Genomic DNA, 21,102 nt, shown 5'->3' with positions numbered 1-21,102 from the left:
GAACTTCTGTCTTCTTCAAGCTGACTTCCAGCCCAAAAAGCTCAGCAGCCTCTGCAAAGCAGGATGTTAAGCGCTGCAGAGCTGCTTCTGTGTGAGCAACGAGGGCGGCATCATCAGCAAAAAGCAGCTCCTGGGCAAGGCGATTTAGGGTCTTAGTGTGGGCCTTCAGTCGCCTTAGGTTAAATAGGTTATCATGGGTACGATAACGGATGTAAATGCCATTATCTTTGAGGCCTGCTGTGGCCTGTTGGAGCATCACGCTGAAGAAGACTGTGAATAGAGTTGGTGTGAGAACGCAACCTTGTTTCACGCCATTGGTTGTTGAGAAGGGCTTAGAGAGTGCATCACCATATCTGACTTGGTTGCACTGATCCTTGTTTAACTAGATAATAATTCTGAGGAACTTGGGAGGACATCCTAATAGTTCCAAGATCTGCCACAGGCCTTTTCTGCTCACAGTGTCAAAAGCTTTGGTAAGGTCAACGAAAGTTGTATCGATTCCCTACACTTCTCCTGCAGCTGTCTGAGAACAAATACCATGTCTGTGGTACTCCTGTTGGCTCTGACACCACATTGGCTTTCAGATAGAAGTTCTTCTGAGATGGCTGGTACTAATCTGTTCAAAAGTATTCTTGCAAGGATTTTACCAGCAATAGAGAGCAAAGTAATACCTCAGTAATTTGGCCAGTCTGATCTTTCTCCTTTCTTCTTGTATAAGGTGATGATGACTGCATCATGGAGATCTGGTGGTAGTCCGCTTTTTTTTTTTCCCAGCAACACACAATGAACTTGTGAAATTTGACATGGAATGCTTGGCCTCCATGCTTCCAGACTTCAGTTGGGATTCCATCAGTCCCAGCTGCCTTGCCAGTTTTCACCTGCTATATGGCCTTGAGAGTCTCTCCCATAGTAGGGGCTATATCCAATTCATTTTTCACCAGTTGTTGTGTGATGTGCCGAATTGCTGAGCCTTGCACTACACGTTGACACTGAAGAGAGTCTGGAAATGTTCAGACCATCAATTCAGGATGGAGGCTTTATCTGTGAGAAGCATTTGGCTGTGCTTAGCAGCTGGCATTGAACATGGTGTGCTTTCAGAGCCTCATAGAATCCCCTGTGGTCACCTGAATCAGCACATAGTTGAGTCTTTTCGTGTAGGTTGATCCACCACTTGTTCTGGATGTCTCGAAGTTGGAGCTTACTGCATGCAGGATGAAAGGCTGCTTTTCTTACATGGCAGGATGGCTGAGCGAGGTGTGCTTGGTGAGCGTTTCTCTTCTTTGTCAACAATTCCTGGATCTCTTGATTGTTTTCATCAAACCAGTCTTCGTTTTTCTTGGAGGAGAACCCTAAAGATTCTACAGAAGACTGAATGCTATTTTTAATATGTTGCCAGAGCGCTTTAGGAGAGGGATCTATGAGTTGGTCTTCAAGTCTAGTTTGAAGGTTTACCTGGAAGCTGTCTCTCGCTGTAGCTATTTGAAGATTGTTAACTTGGAGCCTTCTCCTTGGAATGCTGCCCCTCTTAGGTTTGGGCTTAAAGTGGAGGTTAAATCTGCATCGCACAAGGCGGTGGTCTGTTTGACATTCTGCACTAGGCGTCACTCAGGTATGGCAGACATCGCGAATATTGCTCTGGCGCACTAAGACGTAATCAATGAAGTGCCAAGCACTGCTTGGATCGAGGATGCATCCAGGTTGTCTTCAAGCTGTCTTTCTTCTGAAAGATAGTGTAGGTGATGGTGAGCTGCTGCTCTGCACAAAACTCTAGCTAGAGGCGACCATTGTCATTGCAGTTTCCAACACCATGCTTGCCTAGTACTCCTTTCCAGGCTTCAGAGTTCTTTTCTACTCTGATGTTGAAGTCACCAAGGATTATGATCCTATCATCTGCAGGAACGTTTTGGGTGAGGTGATGCAGGTCAGTGTAGAACTTGTCTTTTTCTGTAGTGTCAGCTTGGAGAGTTGGGGCATATATGCTGAAGAGAACAGCATATTGCTTGTTGTGTAGTGGGAGGCGTAGGGAGATTGGAGTGATCTGTTGGCAGATTTTCAGGTTTGGAGACAATGGAGTTTTTAATCGTGAAATCAACTCCAGAAAGGTGATTTTCAGTTTTGGGTTTGCCTGACGAATAGAGTGGGTAGACAGCACCATGTTCTTTGAGCTTTCCTTCCTCATGGAGACGAACTTTACTGAGAGCAGCAATGTCGATGTTGAGTCGTGATAGTTTGTGGGCAATTAGAGCACAACAATGCTGAGGCCATCCGCTATCTGCAGGATCAAGCATGGTTCTAATGTTCCAACATGCAAGTGTCAATCTGAACACACCTTTAGAGGCAGATGTATGCCTTTGTGTTTGTTCGACCACATCAGAAGATGCCTGTTGGCCGCGGTTAGCCAACCGGGTGGAAGGCGGAGATGAAGTTTGGTCAGGCCACCTTTTCTAGACCCCTCTCCGTGTAGAGCAAGGAGTGCTCTCCATGAAAAAGGCTGCTTGGTCATTCAGGATGTTGCCAAACAGGACTGTCATCTCTGGGGTCAGCCTCGAGTGACCAATGTCCTGAACCGCCTGCATGCAGGTTGGGTCTGTGGCTTCCAGTGCACCTTATCACCTACCGTTTCATCCCTTGCCTGTCGCTACAGGACTTTACAAACGTAGGTGTAACCTTCAAGCCTGTGCAATGGATTTTTTAGGTGAGGCTCAGCGTGTGCAGAAGTGGCCCCACCCTGTACTCCTAAGCTTCATCTGCCAGGGCCTAGCAAGCTTGGACAGTGACAGCAAAGTCCTCAGGACGTAGGTTTAGTTAGAGTATCCTTCTCTTAGATGGATGGTCTTACAGGGCTAAACAAGCTCCATCTGCCCATGTTTGGAATTGGAGTAGTCCTTCTTGTGGGATGGTTGCCAGGAGGCCAACGAGCCCATCCTGCCTGTGGACACACTTAGTCTGACCCTTCAGTTGAGACCTGTCTGGCATGGGAGACCCTACTGGAGGCATATGCCACTGCCAGCATAGCTTGCAACCTCATAAGGGCACGCAAGCTTCTTTGCCGTGACAAAGGGGTGTCCGTGGAGAAGGCAGAGTAATTAAGGTGATGTCAAATCTCTTGATGTTGAAGTGAGGGAATTATTTGACCTATATTTTTCTTTTTCAGGATAGTAGTGTTTTTCAGTATAAAGTACAATGGTACTGATTGTAGTGAGCCTTGACATCTTACTACTCCTCATCAACTTAAAAGCAATTCTGAAGAGGTAATAATATGTTCCTTGCTTGTTTTAGGAAACTACATTACATCTCCACATTCTTGATCTTCAGTGTCAGCTGCAAGTGGGCAAACTATCCAAACTCAGTTTAGCTCTAAACCTCTTCTTCAAGCCTGATTTTAGAGTCTGGGAATCTGCTGTGATCGTTTTCTTGGCAGCATAGTTTGACAACTGTCTTGGACTCCTGGTGCAGAGCTAAGTAAAGTTTGGATATTTTGGCAATATATTCAGGGTGGCTCTTGGAATTCCAAAAGACAAGATGACCTTATAGGATAAAGATTATCAAATTGACTTAACATAGGGAAGAAATGGCAACGTTGAGTCCTTCAGGTGATAGAGTTACAAGGTGAGTTCTGGGAGTGGTTTAGCAGGGTATATGCTGACAAAAAGCCATTGAAAAGCAAATTATATGCACGTTCAAGTATTACTGAAGTTATTTTACTTTTACTAATAGTCTTTAATTGTATAGCTAGTTATATATAGTTATGCTAAAGGATTGACGGAACTTGCACATGTCCCTGAAGCTGTTGTAGAGGGCTGAAGTGCCAGTGAGTTTTCAGTGCTTATTGAAAAGACTGTGGGAAGGGAGCAGATGTTTATCTAACTTAGCTGAAGAAACTCTGCATAATCACAAACCTAAAACTGACGAGGAACTTTCCTTTTGTAAGTTACAAAAATACTTAATGGCACCTTCTTCCTGTCTAATTAGCATCTTCCAAGGACCATTTAAAAAACAATTTGCTTTGAACTAGCTGTAGGGGCTCTCTTGACAGCTTAAACTTTTTTTTTTTTTCTTTTAACTATTTTTTTCTTCTCCCTGTGAAACATTTTCTGTTCTTTAACCTGGCTTAAAAAGGTTGCCTCCTCTAATGCTTGCTTGCAGTACAGACTCTAAAATAGAAACTTGAGAGGGCACTGTAACTGTAGTTGCAGTAGTGCTTTTGAACTAGGCAACGTACAACTTTCTAAAAAAATAAATTAGATCATTACCTGGGCAATCATCAAGCTGAAAATCTTTGTTACTGAAGTTACATTTTACATCCACTAGTATTGTTCATTTGAGTGGTAGATTCTGGTGTGTTTCTCTTAAAATTAACTTGATTTTTATTTAATGCGAGTTCTTTTTTAAATTAAAAAACCCACGAAGTTTTAAAACTTTAGTGTCCAGTTAAGTTTGAAATACAAACTGCAGATTAATTTCTGCACTGACTGTAACCTGGTGACCATATCAGCCTGTCCACTGAGGTGATTTTGTTGTTGTTGTTGTTTGTGGTTTTTTTGTTTATTTGTTTGTTTTTTACCCTCTCTCTCTGTGGGAGTGGAACAGTGCTCTTGGGCCCAGGAAAAAAAATTGGTAATTATACTGGTACTGAGCGTGATAACCATGTATTTTGTGGTTAAAATATGGTAAGGATTTTATCCTTCATCTCTTAATCAGCTGAACCTAGGTGCTTTTTTTTCTTCCCTATGTTTGTTTGTCATTTATTTTTTTCTCTCTCTGGCACTTGCGGTGCTGGAGTGGTCTAAACTGGAATTTCTATCGTTCTGTGAAATGTGTTTTCAGCCATGATGTTTGAGTTCAGGAAACTAATGTAATACTTGTGACAAATGTTTCCAGTGGTGGCTGATTTTATCTAAGTTGTTTAGACTTGAAATAATTTAGGACTCAGACACCAAATACATCCTTTGGTATTGTTTTGCAGAGATACTATACAAGTTCAGGATGCTAGAGAGCATTCTTTTTCATATTTTGTAATGGGTTAGTTGGAAGTGGCTGCTTTGTAAGCATTTTGGTGCCGTGCTGTATGGAGGTTGGCAGAGTAGAATGAATTTTCAGCCTGCTAAATTTTCGCTTACAACAAAACTGACTCCAATGATAAAACTGTGGCATCCTGGCCAATTTTTTAAGGGTAAGGTTGAAGGTTGGTGTCATTAAGAGGTGATACTGTAGTCATTTCTCATGTGAAGACATAGTCAACTCTTCATGTCTTAAACAGAACTTTTAAAGTTCTGATTCTGTAGAATTTGCATATCCATCCTGCAGCCAGCTTGAATCTCACTGAAAGTGTGTCCTTCACTGAAAACAATACGAGAATTATGTCCTTGAATTAGCATGTAGCAGATGTGCAATATATTCCTTCTGGGTTTTGGTGTGTGGCTTTTTTGTTTTGGGTTTTTTGTTGTTGTTTTGATACAGCTCATGAGACAGGTATAGTGAAACTGAGACCAGTCTGATGTGATCTTAAACTTTTTACTGGTTACTGTTGGTCTGAAAGAAGCATATGAGCTTTGGGGAAAAAATGTAAATAATAATTTTAAATTGTTGTCTTTACTACAGGCTTTACTACTTAGTTCTTCAGCCAGCTGTGAGTTTGCACCTGAACAGCAGTTCTCCCTGGCCACTGAGGAAACAGCATGTGAAATGCTGAGAAAAGGAGATGAATAGGTCTGCGGTCAGCACTGTGACATATTTCTCAGTCTAATGACTAAGGATATTAATTTCCTCCTTGGTACAACTTTAGGATTAGTTAAACAACCTCTTATCACCATCTAGTGACTAAATTTAGCGTTTTCAGTCTGAGTATAATTCAATGTTAAAAACAGTTGAAAGCTCCATGTAGGTTTTGAAAGACTTGCTTGTGTGGTGTGAAACCAGAGGTGGCAGAAACACTTCTTGGCTACTTCTGTACCCTAAGAAAATACTCTTGAATCCTTTTGTAATAACACTAGGTGGTAGTTGAGGGAAGAGTGGAAAACATTCCTAGTTACAGTAGAAAACTCGTACTCTTAAGTGTTTGTGATCATGGCTCTACACGGAAAACTCTGTTCTGTGTGGAACTGCTGTGTGGAGCTCCCTCTGGTGATGGGCCTCTTTGTCCATTGCTGCCTTCCCTCCACCGGATGCATCTCAGTTGTTCCAGCTTCAGTTTTCCTTTAGGATTGTATCAAGAGGGATTCTCTTTCCTCCCTTACCAGGTGTGGCCTTTGGCCTCACAACTCTGCCCTTTATCTTCTGTAGTAGCGTCAGGCTTGGGATACCACCACACTCCTCCTGAGCTGCAGCTGAAGAGGCTGTAGGTGGCTCCTGAAACTGGAACGTTTACCTTGGGCTGCCTCAATCCCTGTGTGTTGCTTTGTTTTGCTTTTGGCATGACATTTTTTTCATCCTCTGTATTCTCAAGATGAGCGCTCTCATTAGTGTCAGTGTCCTGCAGGCTTAGCACTTCTCAGTGAGAAGGTACATGGGGACTCCTCACAGACAGGGCGACTGGTTTGTTGTAAAGATCAAAGCAACTGGATTGTTGTTGTTTTTCTTTTCAGAGTAAGCAGTAAAAGTTGTTTTCTGCTTTTGTTTTTTCCTGCTTGTGGAAATCCAGATTATGGCTTGGAGGGTAGACGTGGAGCAGAATAATCAGTATATGCTGGGATTTTAAAGCTTTCACTGGTAGTTGAACACAAGACTTGACAACTTCTGCACTTAGGATTCCTAGGCCCTAGAACAAATGCTTTTTCTGTCTGTCTGAAGGGTTCTTCAAAAGATGCTATTTAAAAGACAAGCTGTCTGTGTATGTTATTGGACATAATGTTCCTGTTACATCTGTACTTTTCTGACTCGTGTGCCGTGTTGTTTGAGTACTTTTTTCTGGTTTTTGTCCCCATGCATCTGTTTTTGATTGTTGCTTTCTTTTGGATTTCATCTTATCTTTCAAGTTGCTCATGTGTCACAGGAGAACCTTTTCCTCAGAAATCTCTGCTGTTTGGATGTCGCCTGCTTGCTGAACTATGTAGATGACACACACGTAGTCTGGTGTTTGTGACTTATTTCTTTTTTTGTAAGTCTACGAAGTCTATTAAATCTGTTTTATCTTGACAAGAACTGATGCTAGGTAACAGCAATAATTTCATTCATTAATCTATACTACCATGGATATGTTGAAATTGTACACTTCTAGATCCTGCTGTTGTGATGTTTTGCCCACCTTACTTTCAGTCTTTGTTGATAACTGAGTTTACAATTCTTGTGTGCCCTTTTTTTTTTAAATGAAAGAGAGGGGAAGGCACTTTACAGAAGTTTGAAAATAATGTCTTGGTGTTAGTAATGAGCAGTTTCATTTTCTGGAGAGCTAGGAGTTTTCAAACCCTTAGGAAACCCTTAGATACTGAGTCCTTGCCAACAGAACCAGTTGATCACTTGAAGTCATTTGATGCTCCAAAAGAATGGCATTAGGAACTTGAGAAGCTGTAAGATCAAGTCCTCTTCCATGTGATGTGAATGTACTTGTCTGAAGTCAGCAGCTTGCTTTCACATCTGCTGGAGGATGTTATGGGATGTTGGATTTTATGTAGGATGCCAAGTGTGTTTAGAGTATTGCGTTGACTGATTTAGTACCTTTTGGAAGCAATATTTCCCTTTGCAGGAGTTTTATTGTATCCATGTGATGTTTGCCTGGTGTGTATGTGACTTGAATAAAAAAATATTGTAGCAAAGTTACAATGTCTTGGAAGTTATAGCCATGGCAAGAGTAACTCTAAATCTTTGGTTACGGTCCCGGCTCTAAACAGTTGTAACATCCCCTGGTGACACTTCCGGAACTGCAAACTGTTTTCAGTTTGTGTCATGCTTTTTAGAAGTTAAAGATACCTTGTATCTTTAGGACCAGATTCTCTGTTTTTAGTTAGTGGCTGAAACAGGCATCTGGAGTTCGCTTTCTCCCTAGCCTCGTTTTTCTTTACTGAAGGAGGGTCTAATTGCTCACAGCCAAGAAGATGCACTTAAATTTATTTTTGTTTTGAGAAGTCTGGCAGAGTTAGAGGAACAGGATTTGATTTGTAACTTTTGTGAGTAAATGTTTTCTTTTTGTGAGTAGAAAGGAACTCTGTGGGTTTCCTTTTTTTTTTTTTTAAGGACTACAGTTTCAATTTTGGCTTACAAATCTAGACCCTCTGTCTTGCAAATTGTCAGCATTTTGCAAACATAAGGGTTAAAACATGTTTTGATGGGTTATTGCCTAAAATACCGTGTGCTGAATTTTTAAGCAGCACATGATATACACCTGTAAGTTACTCTTGATAAGATGAGCCTCATTCTAACAGTAGTTGCTTTGTTTTAGGTGCTGTTAGCAGGAAGCTCTCTGAGAGTCATCTCCTGTGTGCTACTGATGGTCACACAAGAACTGTTCTCAGAAGCTTTTCTTTGTTAGGAAAACCAATTATGCGTTTTTCCAAGATAAGTGCTTTTTGTAGTGATAAAAATGCTATTTACATCAAGCAACAGTCTTGATTCAATCAGAATTTTGATTATGTTGGAGTGGTTATCCGAGAGTAAAGATTATGATAAACTCCAAGTGAATGGTCGTGAAGAACTCTGAAGCTCTGAAGAATCATATGCTTTGAAAGCTTCTTTTTGCTTAGTGGTGAAACAACTGGGGAGCACTTGGTTTGGAGGACAGAATTACCACAAGAGGGAGATGCTGCCTTGGATTTTCAACTTGGCAGCTCCATCTAGCGTTCATCTGTCCCGAGTTTACAGTTACAGCCGAATGAAGTATTCAGTGTTTCTCTCAGTAGTTTTCTTCTATACTGTTAGCAGGCAGTGTTCTTTATAAAGTAGTGATAAAGAGGAGCTTTTTGCTGTAGATATTTTAGTTGACTGTTTTTGAAAGGCAGGTAAAACGCCTTCAGTATAAATGCTGTCACTTGTCACAGTTTGCATTAATTATGCTGTGAAATGGTAAGCATACATTTAATTGCTTTTTAACTCACACGAAAACTTCTGCAGTTAATCAGCTCAAATGTATATATTGAAAGCTGGTGAAACTATATTCATGAATCATTTTTATAAATGACATTTATAATTATGCAAGCTTAAGGTGATACAGCCTCTGCTGTAAAACAGAGGCATTTGTGGCTATATTTCAAATTCAGGTTAGGGGTCAGGCAGCCACAGGTTGCCTGTGGGTGATACTTATTACTTTACTTTTGTGTTGTGTGTGTAAAGTGGGGCAGCACCTTTGTTGGAGTGGAAGACTTCTGGGTTTGACTCCTCTGTGGCAGGCCTTGATGCTGTTAAGGGTCTCTTGAGCTTTAGCCATCTTAGAGTTCAGATTATGTAAATTTTCTGATGTTAGTAACCACTCAGGAAATTTTGGACTTACTAGAGGCTCATGGATGAATCTGGATGAATCTCCTCCATATAGCGGTTTGTATTTTCTACAGCTATCTAATCTGCACGGTAATAACTATTCTGGTTGAGATACCGTCTGACTTCCATGACAGAAGGGGAGTGTGTATCTTTTGATCTTCTTGTTTCAGGCTGCAGGTAGAAATCAGTGCAATAGTCTGTGTGTGTTTCATATTATAGATTATGATTTCAAATGTATAAGGCAAGTCACTCACTTAAATACAGGTCCAGATACTCAAGCACAAAATGACAGCATGCAGAAAATGGTGCTGCTTGGCAGGATGGAGTTGGTTGCTTAGCAATGAGCTATTTATTTGAAAAGGGACCCACAAATTGATCAGGATGGTTTGAAAACATAGTTTGAAAAAATAGTTTTTAAAGTCAGCATTGTTTAACAATTTAGATGTGGAATTTGAAATGACCAGATTCTGCAGAAGCTCTGATTTTTGAGTTGAATGTGGCATGATTATTTAAGGCTTGCCCTCTCCTGCTTTTGCTTTTAAGGTAGCCAACCTGCAGGCTGTACCACTCATCATGCAGGTCAGTAAGATCTGGCCAGCTGATAAATATTGATGATGCTTTAGTAAACCCTGCAATATTCACCTACAGAGAAACATAGGGTTTTGTCAGTGATGTGGATGCATGATGAGTTCCTGTGTGAAATAAATTTCACTTTGAGCTTTTGTTCATCTTGAGCATTGATTCAGTTTGTCGTATTATAATATTAGGTGTTGTCTTGATTATTTCAGGACGATGTAAGGATCCAAGTAGGCTACAGGCTGTATTGATGACTTCTTAAATAGAATTAAAGCTTAATGTGAGACTGTAGTCTTGGACAGGGACTAAGTCCAGCATGAAATGAGCTAATAAATGAGAACATGAATGTAAATTGTGGGACTGAGTTAATTAGTTTGCATGGTTAGCTGTGCCCTCTTGTGAGGAGTGCTCTTTACCTTGTCAGGATTTACTCAGGGTGGGTTGCAGGTGTCTCTAACTTGTATCTGTCTCTTCTGTAGCACTGGTTGCTGTATTCGGTGCTTAAGATCACGTGATGAACGAGCAGCCATGTCACTATGTCTTCTCTCTAAATAGTGGTTGGTTTCAGCCTTGTTAGTAGTTCACGTTTCAGGTGGTCTTTGTGTTCAAGAAATGTGAGAAAGATTAATCAGCAACGTGGATTTGTGTTTCATCTAAATACTGTGTACTGTGCAGTCAGTGCATGGAAAATCCAGGCTAGTGGAATCAGCTAAAGCTAAAAATCAGGCAGAATTAGGTTGCAATCAATTTCTCTCTTTTCTTTTGACTTGCGAGTATTGTCTTCAGTTGATGTTTGATTGCTTTAAAAAGGTGTCGTTTTAAATGGTGCTCCAGCTAGAGCAGAATGCTATTTTTGCAGTTGACTACTAAATCTGAATTGCCAAGTGCTATTCCATGTTACTTGTTTACTTCCAGGTGGGTTTTCAAGCAACTATATGACAAAGGTCTGGTGTATAGAGGTGTTAAGGTCATGCCTTTTTCGACTGCCTGCAACACTCCACTGTCAAACTTTGAGTCCCACCAGAATTACAAGGTAAGTCAGTGTATGTGTGATGACAAGTTGCAAAAAGATTTCTCAATTGTTTTCACTGTGGATTTGGAAAGCTTTAGTATATTTTGCTTAGTGGTACAGAAGTATGTTATTACACTCCAAACCGATAGTAAAAATTTAGATAAGTGAGGTTTTTATTTTCTGTATTTTTTTTTAATCATTTGTTCTTAGACTTTTTCCTTGTTCTTCTCAGTTACTACTTAGAGATATGTGAAGTATCTACTTTGTTGTATTCTAATAAATTACTCTCACTTCCTCTCTGGGCTCTCAAGATGAGCATTGCACTGGGTTGGGTTTTTTTGGTAAATACTTAAAGCTGCAGCAGTCCCTGTCTGTGCAGTTCTAAAGAGAGGAAGATACTTGGTAGAGTTGCAGTCTTCCGTGAAGAGATTATTAAGAATTGTCAAAGACTGCATTTACTTGTTAGGATAATAGCTCTTCTAGGAAACATTATTTTAGATTGAGATATTCCAGGAAATGTTTTGCCTAATATAATGCATGGCATACTATGTTTTGTAAGATATTCTAGATATAATGGGTGCAGCTTGTCATTTGCAACAGCCTAATGTTCACATATGTGAAGGCATAACTCATGTCCCACTTCTCCAAATTAGTAGTTTCTGGACAGGGATTTTGTATCCTTTCCCATCCCCACTCAGGCCTCCGTATCCTTATATTGTAAATCGCTTATGTTGTTACAGCAGAGAGCTAGCACAAATTGTACATCTGGTATTTTTTATATCTGGCCTAAAAAAGGCCAATCCACTGGCCAAAAATAGTGTTTTTAAAAAACTATTCAAGCTTGTGCTTATTAACTGACATTTCATATAGGCTCAGTTTAGTAAACTTTCTATAGAGCAAAGACTCTTTTGGATTTTTTTTCTTTTGTGTGTGTGTGTGCCCCTTTTCCATAGAGCAAAGCTCTTTTGACTTTTAATGAAATATTTAGATGCTATTTCTTACTCTAGAACCTGTAGAGAGTGTGTGTGGGGGTGTGATGCTCTGCCACTTCATGCAAAAATTATCTTTTTTTGTCTGCTAGAGTTGGTACTTTGAAGACTGAAATGCTGAGGGTCTGTAAGCTGACATGATTTATTCTTGGTGAGACCAGTCATTTCTGGATGTAAGGCAGCTCTTACCCTTCTCGCTGTGGAAAGCAGGCTTTGGCTTCTGCTTATCGATCCTGTGAGAATCAGGACACCTGTCATGAGAAATAGGACACAAGAAGCGTGTTTAGAAACTGAGTTATGTGTCTCACATACACTTGAGTAAGCTATGTCAGCAGCTTGCATTACGTTGAACTGAAAAAATATCTTCAGGTGGAAGCAGGCATAATTTTGGGAACAGATAAAATATTATACAATGACACTCTTTGGCAGCCTGGATGGGTGATTTTTTGTGGCTTGCTGGTTGTTTTTATCTACCTGGTCAACTCTGTGCTTCAGAAAATGAAGCGAATAGCCTACGGTGTTACTTAACAATGGGTAGAGACAGAACTGTAGTGATAGCTCGGTCTTTGCGTGGTGTTGAGCGTGGTTCAAGAGTTATGTAATATTTATATTTTACTGTTGACTGCACCAGCTGTTCACAGAAAATTCCCTCTGGAGCAGCCCTTAGCTTAAACATAAATAGCTGCCTGTCCCGTGATGCTGTTAACTGTTCCATGCTGCTGGGTGGAAACCAGAGCGCCTTGCACGGGATTTGGAGAGGGGATAGGACAGATGAAAGTGTTTAGGGTCTGTGTGTTTGTGGCACCTGGTTTTGGTTGGCACTTAAAATTAATAGTGAAAATTTCCCGTTTGCAAGATTAGACTTGCTTATTCAACCTGCTTTTTATAATTTGTGACATGTGAAGTGACTGAGTAGGATTGTACTTGTCTAAAAGAAAAACTTGTTTTCAAGTGATTCAATTCATTTGAAGACAAAGTTTTATAGAGTAGCTAAAGGTCTTCTTCCCTGAAATTTTTTTACTTTTAAATCCCGTTTGCAAGATTAGACTTGCTTATTCAACCTGCTTTTTATAATTTGTGACATGTGAAGTGACTGAGTAGGATTGTACTTGTCTAAAAGAAAAACTTGTTTTCAAGTGATTCAATTCATTTGAAGACAAAGTTTTATAGAGTAGCTGACAAAGGTCTTCTTCCCTGAAATTTTTTTGCTTTTAAATATTGACGTATTCTTGGTTTTAAGTACTCCAAACTTTTTTTTTCACCCTGCTAACAACAGCTTCTAGTAAGAGATTGCAGCTTCTTAAGTGATGGCTGTTCTTCCTGTTCCCTGACTCTGGAGGAAAAGGTGGGGAAAGGCTTTGTGTAGCCGTATCTGAGAAACTCCTGATTTTCTTAATGGTTGAGATTGATTGTAAACTTTTAAAATGGAATTATAAGAGGTACTTGAGGTAGCTGGCACTCAGCTCTGTTTTGGCAGCTAATTCCCAGAATCTCACTGCTAATCTGAATTTTGAACTCTGTGGCCTTTCTGGACTGACAGTTTGCACTGGTATAACAGAGGAACATCGTGACTGGTGTTCTTTCTTCTGAACTTTCTTATGCTGCCACTTTACCTTCTACCACTAGAGTGATGAACGGTGCAAACTGCAATTTTAGGTTTTGGCAGTAATGGTTACTACTACTTAAATTTGTATTTTCTCACTAATACATGCAGTAAACCTTCTCCCCCCCGCCCTTATCCTCTGTTGATTTATCTTGTTTTTAAGGATGTTCAAGATCCTTCAGTGATTGTGAGCTTCCCACTGGATGAAGATGCAAGTGTTTCTCTTGTTGCTTGGACCACTACTCCTTGGACCTTGCCTAGCAATTTGGCCCTTTGCGTTAATCCAGAATTGCAGTATGTAAAATTGAGAGGCAAGTATTAACTGAAGGTGACTTATAATGAATGCTTCTTTCTTCAGTGCCTGTGAATCTGTACTTGTATTTTATATGGTAGACTTGTTTTATGCTAAATTTATAGCACTTTACTGGGGTTGGATCAGTGTTATTTTCAAGGATGAGATTTACTTCCTGTGTGGCTGATGATTTCTGACCGTTATGCTCTTTTTTTTTTTTTAACATGTTTTGTGAGTACTGTTCCCTAAAAAATACTGACAGATGAAATGAAGAGAAAATTTTTTATCTGTCTTCTTGAAGTCGCGCCATATTGCAGAGGCAGGGAGGTGTGACCGGGTGCCCCCAGCTTATTTTTCTTCCTTCCTTTCTTGGGGCTCAGAGTCATGAAGAGGTTACTGCTGTGTGACAGCCAAGTTGCCATAATTGAACATCTCTGTCCTCTTAATACGTAACAGCTGTAAGATATCACAAACTAAGCTCAACCCGACCAAAGTGGGTTTTTTAGCACAGGTGTAAGGCAAGGTACATCCAATGTAAGAATACATTTGACCAAGTGCCTTGTCTTTACTCATGGAGCAATTGGTTGTGCCTGGCTAAGCAAGTTGACCTGTAAGGTAATCTCTTTCACAGGAGCACCTGGCACTGCAGGAATTATATGCAACAAGCCGTGTAGAGTGCCTGAACAGTATAGGCTGTGACTTTTCTCATCGTTGTTTCAAGTTGTCTTCCAGGGTTTACAGTTCTGTTTTTTCCAGTGGACAAAGGAGTGTGTTCTGATGTATCTTCTTTTTCACTTAGGAATTTATTTTATCCTTGGAATGCAGTTGTCTTTAATAATGTCTTCATCTACAACCTCCTTGTTTTTAAATTTATTTTTAATTTAATAGTAAGCAGGAATTTGGATGAAAGTACTTGTGTGACTGTTTTGAGGTTCTCCGAAAGTACTCAACTTTTTCTGACTTTTCAGTGTACATTTAAAAAAACGAAAAGGGAGAGAGATATCTATATATATGTATATATGACTTGATAATAGCATTTAATCTGGATTAAAAAAATGCTAAAACTAACTTCCAGTTGTAACATAACCACATGAATCTTATCTATGCCTAAGGCAATGTTACGTGTGAGAAGTTTCAGAGGCATTTATGTGAAACTCCATGTGTTTGGATTTTCTTTGTTAAGAGAGAACCAAATATGTTCTAGTTTTCAAAGGTTTTCAACATAAATTTGGTCACCTCAGAAAGAGTTACTGAGTACTTTCAGAAATATCACCTGCACCTGCCTGAGTTAGGATGTCTTTGGCGTAGTCTGTTCGTGGGATAGTGACTCTGAAGTTTGTAGGGGAGTAGTCTGAATAAAACTTGTCATTGAAGTTAAGAGATCAGGGCTGTTTGAGGATGGAAAATGGGTTTTCTTCATAATGTAACACTTCATATTTACTTCCTTTACAGAGAAATCCAAGCATAAAATTGATTGGAATAATAAATCTCAGAAGGGCAGCATGAAGTTCAATCATTACCTCTAATGTAAACTTAATAATATTGATTTTATGTAGTAATTGTCCATCTTGCAGTTGTTTCCCTCTGTTGCACTTACGTATACTGAAACTTTTCAGTTGCTTTGCTTGGACACACTGGTAATAAACAAGATGGGATATTTCTTGGACAGATTGGGTTTCATCCTGCAGTTCCTGTTTAAACTTCTGAAAAGTATTCATTAAGTGTCTGTATGGGGCAGAAGTAGCTGGAAACCAGTGGCTGATTAGCAGGATTATTCTGGGCAATTTTACAGCTAATATGATACCATCTCGCGTAAATTGAAAGGTTTTGTAGTGGTGCAAATAAGAGTATTACATTGAGATTTATGTAACTTTTAATTTTATTTTGTATTCTAGATAATGCCACAGGAAAGATTTACATTTTGATGGAATCCAGGCTGATAGCGCTGTACAAATCTGACAGTGAATATGAGATACTTGACAGGCAAGTACATAAATTATTACACACTTGTTAACTTCTAGGTTTTTTATAAATTAGAAGTTAAATGTTTCAAGAGGTTAGATTTTGCCGTTATTTAAAGATAGGTGTCCCTGCATGTGTGTATATCTTGCAAAAATCTGTAAGAGAGATTGACATTTCCTACAACAAATTGATCTTGTACATAAAGCTATAAACAAGTTTCATGAAATCATTGTATTGTGGTGGGGGAGGAAAGAAAAGGTTCCCTAGTCCTTCCTTTTCCTTTGTGTTTTCTTAGAAAGATACTACTTTACTTTAAAAATCTTAATACATGGAGATTGTCCAAGTGCTGAACACTTTCTAAACATTGTGTAAAGATTTAAAGGGAAATGGGCAAAACAACGTCTTTAACAGGAAAGTGCTGTTTCTGTAGGATGGTCTACCTAAGTTATGTAGTTACTGGCAGTTAATGCTTTCTGAGGACTGCTTGTTCATCTCGGTTCAGTGGAAAAATTTGAATTATTTAATAAGTCAGACCACATAGGGGGTGCAGCATTAAATTCTGTAGCTCTCTCAGACAAAATACTTAGCTTGGTTTCTCATAAATCTTTTGTATAAAACATCAACCTGTTAAAGAGGTAAACCACAATATTTATTTGCTCACTTTGTTCAGGTAGGTAAAAAACCAAAGAAACCTAAGACGCAAACAAAAAAGCCCCCAAGACACAAAACCACAATAAAACAGAAATAATCAAAGACTAGAATTTTTCTGAGAATTACAACCCTTCTTCACTGATACCCGTTATTTTTGGTTTTATCTTTTTTGTTACTGAGCAGTTGAGAGCTGTAAAAAACACTTCAAAAAAGGATACATCTTAGTTTAGCTAAGCAATTGCATGTAATTATTGAATTAGGTGAATATAGAGCTTGACTGTTTACCTAAGATGTTGTTTAAGATACTGTGGTGCCTCATACTGTGACAGGTGAGGAATTGTTATGTTGTATTTCTGTATTGATTTACCCCACCTCATGCTAGCCAGCTGAATTCTCTTCATCTATCACTTGTTCTGTACCAATTTCATCCAGAACTCAGTTTATAAAGGTGATTTTCAGAGCTCTCATTCTTCAGGGTTGGCAGAACTTCTGATCTCCAGATTTTTTCTCTTGCTCAAGAGTCATCTGTAAAAGCATTGAAGAGGTCAGCGTTGTGGTGGTCTCTGCCAGGATAACACTGGAAACTTTCTTTTGGTCTGATTGGTCTGATACCAAATTAACAAGAACTTTTTTTTTTTCTCAGAGTGATTGGTTGTCTGTGCAAACGTATTTGTGTGTGTCAGAATGCTGTGCCAAAGTATCAGAAGCTTTATTAAAACTTGTTATCTAAGCTAGTTCATCTGCCTAAAAGGAAGTAATTTGGTTTGATATGACTTATTCTTGACAAATTCATATTGTAGGTTCTTTAGCACTTCACTTTTAAACTGTTCGATAACTTCAAGTTGAATCAAATTATTACACCAGTCTGATGGGTTTTTCAGTCCATCAGTACTCAATTTCTCTCTTGAAGTATAGGTACTGTGTTCCTTTCCTGTCTTTGGAAACCTCTTCTGAGTGTCTAAAAACTAAGCCTTCTGCCAAATGCAGTCTTTTCTTAAATATTTTTTATTAAATTTCCTAGATTTTTTTTTTAAAAGGAAGCAAAGTAGATGTGTTGACCCTGTTGATCTCTGTTGCCTTCTGTTTCCAAATTGTTCTTTTAAAGGAATACTACAAATCTAATTTCAGTCTGGTTGCAGTCATTCTGTATCCAGGAATGCACTGAATGTTTCAGACTTTTTTTGGTGTGGTGTTTTCATTAGAACTGTGAAGTATCTGCTCTTAAAGACAATCATACGCAGATTTTGTTTGTCGTTGCTTATGTCCCTGGCTAGTTTTATTTCCAATTTCTCCCTCACCCCAAGTCTTTGATTTTAATTTCTTTTTAACTCTTTTTGGCTATACATAAGGCTGCTAGCAGTTTTTATTCTCTTTTATTATTTTCTTTCTGTATTAGTTTTACAGTCCTAAGTTGAAATTTTTTTGGTCATGCTCCAATTTTTATGTTATTTAACAAATTCAGACATGAAATGCGGAACAGCTAAGGGATAGCTGGTAGTTGAATGGATCTTTTAGAGGTTTAGATCTACGAGTATATAAGTTAATGGAAATGGACTTTGAGCTTTCCACTTTTAACTTTTTCCTTTCTTCAGTTCACTTTTAAATTCTCAGGTGGTCAGACCCTTGAGGGACAAATTATGACACTTGCTCTATAGCAGGTGGCAGGCTGAGGTCAAGGAATGATCTTACTGAAAATATTCTGAATCTGAAGTCATCTGAACTTCCTGAGAGCTCTCCGACTTGCCACTATACTTGAAACCTGACTCTCCCTTTTCCTCCCAGATGCAGATGGTGAGGTTTTGTGTGAGGAAAAAAGGAGAAAACTTCTTTATTTCACTGATGAGATGGCTACCATCTTTATCAGAATTCTTTCCACTGCTTTGCACAGATGGATTGATCTTCGTACATTACACCACTTCTGTCCATTGAGTGGCTTGCTATTTAATTTAGCAGTGGTAGATACAAAACGATCGATCAGCATTTTCTGTCCTCTGTGTTACATTTCAATCTATTTGCATATTAAGCACTTAATTTCTTTCCACTGTTCTCCACTGTTGGCTCTTTTTGGATTCTAGAGAACCCAAAAAAGAGATTGCAGATCTGTTGAGAGCAAAAGATTGCTATAATGATTTTAAACAAGTCTTACAGTAAAAACTTAGATCACAAAAAAGCAGCACAGTTTAAACTTTTAGCTTGAAATTCAGGTTGCTGTTGAGCAAAGTATTTCAGATCTCAAAAGAGAAAGTCGGGAATGAGATTTACAACCCTTACCTTCAACTGACTTGGATTGAAGAAGAATTTAACGTTTGGTTTTTTTTGGTTTTTTTTAAAGCCAATCCTAGTGCTTCACTCTCTCTGTCCAAGCATTCCCACGTCTGTGTGGCTGAACACTGGGATACTTTTCTCTCATCTGATCTCTATTAAGCACCTCAAACATTCCTAAGGCTGTTTGTAATATATAATATAGTAACCATCCGTGAAGCTGTGGCTTAAAATAGAGCTTTCCCCTTTCCTCAGTGGATATTATGTATGCTGAGCTGAGGAGTCATGCTCTTTAACTTGGCATTAAATACTGCTTGAGTTCCTTTCTGTGCTGCAATGAAACAGCTTTGAAGAGTTCCCCACTTTGAAGTAGGCAAGTGTTTTATTGTTTGACCGTTGTTTTGGAGATGAGGATCAAGAAGAGTATAGCAAAATGCCACAGCTGTGACACATGTAGAGACCTAGCCCATCTGTTAGACGAAGTTGTGTCTTATCTAAACTTTTTCCTGAAATGGACAACTTAAGCACTTTGAGAAGAGTTCTGAGTAGTGAATCCCAACCTAATCACCATCTTTGTCAACTATTGTCAGAGGTCTGAAGAGAGCCAGATGTGCCGGCTCTCCCTCTGCCTTGTATTTCTTGTCTGGCTCAGCTGGTTCCTCAGTCAGTCTGGTCTGTGTTGGATCTTTCTCTGAGATGCCTGTGGAGAGTTTCAGTGCTGAGTTTAGAACAAGGAATGAGGCATCTGAGCTTTAAACGCTGCAGTGCCCTGTGTCACAGTCTTCTGAGTGTGTAACTTTTAGGTGTTTTGGATCAGTGCTTATTTAATTCTGTTGAATATGCTGAGCTGTAGGGCTTTGTCACTGTGAATGTTAAATTGAAGTTGTGTTTAACCAGAAGCTCCTTGCCTGGCTTTACTGGAAAGAGCTTGCTGTTAATCCTTAATTACTATGTTAATTTACAATGATTGCTTGACTGAAAGACAGGCCAGGTACAAGTGTGCCTGACGACTGTCAGCAGAGATGCATTAAAGCACTTTGTGGTTTTTGTCCAAGTCTGAATTGTGAAAAAGCTGTAGAAATGGGAAACAAACTATTGAGCAAATAGTCTTTTCTTCGTCTTAGCAAGTAAAATTCTGTTAAGGATGGGGAAAAATGAAGTAGGAAAAAATAACATTCCTGCCAGCTGACCAAGCACTTAAGTTGTTAATTTGTCTTCATGTAAATCCTTCTCCTCAGGTTTCCCGGCATTGTTCTTAAAGGCAAGAAATATAAACCACTCTTTGAATATTTTATTCAGGTAAGACAAGCAAGTTTGGTGTGTGATGCAAGATACGAAGACAAAAATAACCCAATTTTCAGCATTCCTTGTTTAGATTATAAAGATCTTGTGTCCTTATTGCAAACTCTAGGTTATATTAAAGTAGTTTGAAATCCTAGCGAATGGTTGAAAAATAGGAAGTTGACTGTTTGACTGTACTTTTTTCCCTTAACTTTTGAATACACCCAGAGTAAGAGTTTGATAAATAGTAGCTCCGTTTCAGATTGCAGACAAACTTCTAATACACATTGATAAATGGGCAGTATTCTCTCAACTCTTTTATCTGATGAGCTTCTATTAGGCTTCTGTCTGTCCAGAAATTTTATATTCACAAGAGAATGGCTGTACATAACAAGCACAGATGTGTAGTACTTTTCACTGAAGGGTTAAAAAGCCTTTGCTAAAATAACTACTGATATATCTGTTTTTTACAGGTGCCCTTCTGTGCAATGTTTAAGCGCTGCATACATCTAGTGTGGTTAATAGCACTACAGATGATAATAGAATATGTAGCAATAAGAGAGACTAGAAAATTCATATATATTTTTTAAAAAATACAGTTAAAAATGGATTAAGTTTTTCAAAGAGTTGAAGTGGATTACAGTGCTGCTGGCCAAGCAGCTGTTAACTTGTGGAAGAGGTTTCATCATTTGCCAGTACTTTCTGTTCTGAGGCGTGTGTGCTGAAGTCAGCAAAGGTGAGAACCTCTGCAGAGAGCGGGACCTGTTATTTCTAGAGAATAGTCAAACACAGGTGAATCTGAAAAATGGGACTGCAGATGTAAAGTTTTGGAATGGATAAATTTTTGCAATCGTGCTGTACTCCTAAGGAGCGGATGAGCATTCACTTTGTTTGTGGGTTTTGGTTGGTTTTTTTTTGTTTTTCATAGAATGGATGTCTTATCTCAAAGTATCCCTCTTCAGAACAGGCCAGACCTAATGTTTTGTAACACATTTGATTCAGCTATGACTGCAGTGGTGTTTTTTACAAGTTATGTATTAAAGAATAGAAAATAGCTCTTTATTTTTCA

At 39.0% G+C, this 21,102-nt stretch overlaps 1 protein-coding gene across 1 annotated transcript in view; it reads left to right on the top strand.

The window, feature by feature from the left end:
* The window catches only part of IARS (isoleucyl-tRNA synthetase), a 102,327-nt gene that overhangs the window by 5,421 nt on the left and 75,804 nt on the right, over nucleotides 1–21,102 (top strand). The window contains 4 exon segments of the mRNA XM_009868688.1: nucleotides 10,897–11,014; nucleotides 13,749–13,896; nucleotides 15,773–15,860; nucleotides 19,991–20,051. Of these exon segments, the coding sequence (XP_009866990.1) occupies nucleotides 10,897–11,014; nucleotides 13,749–13,896; nucleotides 15,773–15,860; nucleotides 19,991–20,051 (415 nt within the window).

The sequence above is a fragment of the Apaloderma vittatum genome, unplaced genomic scaffold, assembly GCF_000703405.1.
Source record: "Apaloderma vittatum isolate BGI_N311 unplaced genomic scaffold, ASM70340v1 scaffold6684, whole genome shotgun sequence".
NCBI classification, from domain to species: domain Eukaryota; kingdom Metazoa; phylum Chordata; class Aves; order Trogoniformes; family Trogonidae; genus Apaloderma; species Apaloderma vittatum.
The sequence above is the reverse complement of the archived record's forward strand: the minus strand, read 5'-3'. Positions and strand labels throughout refer to the sequence as shown.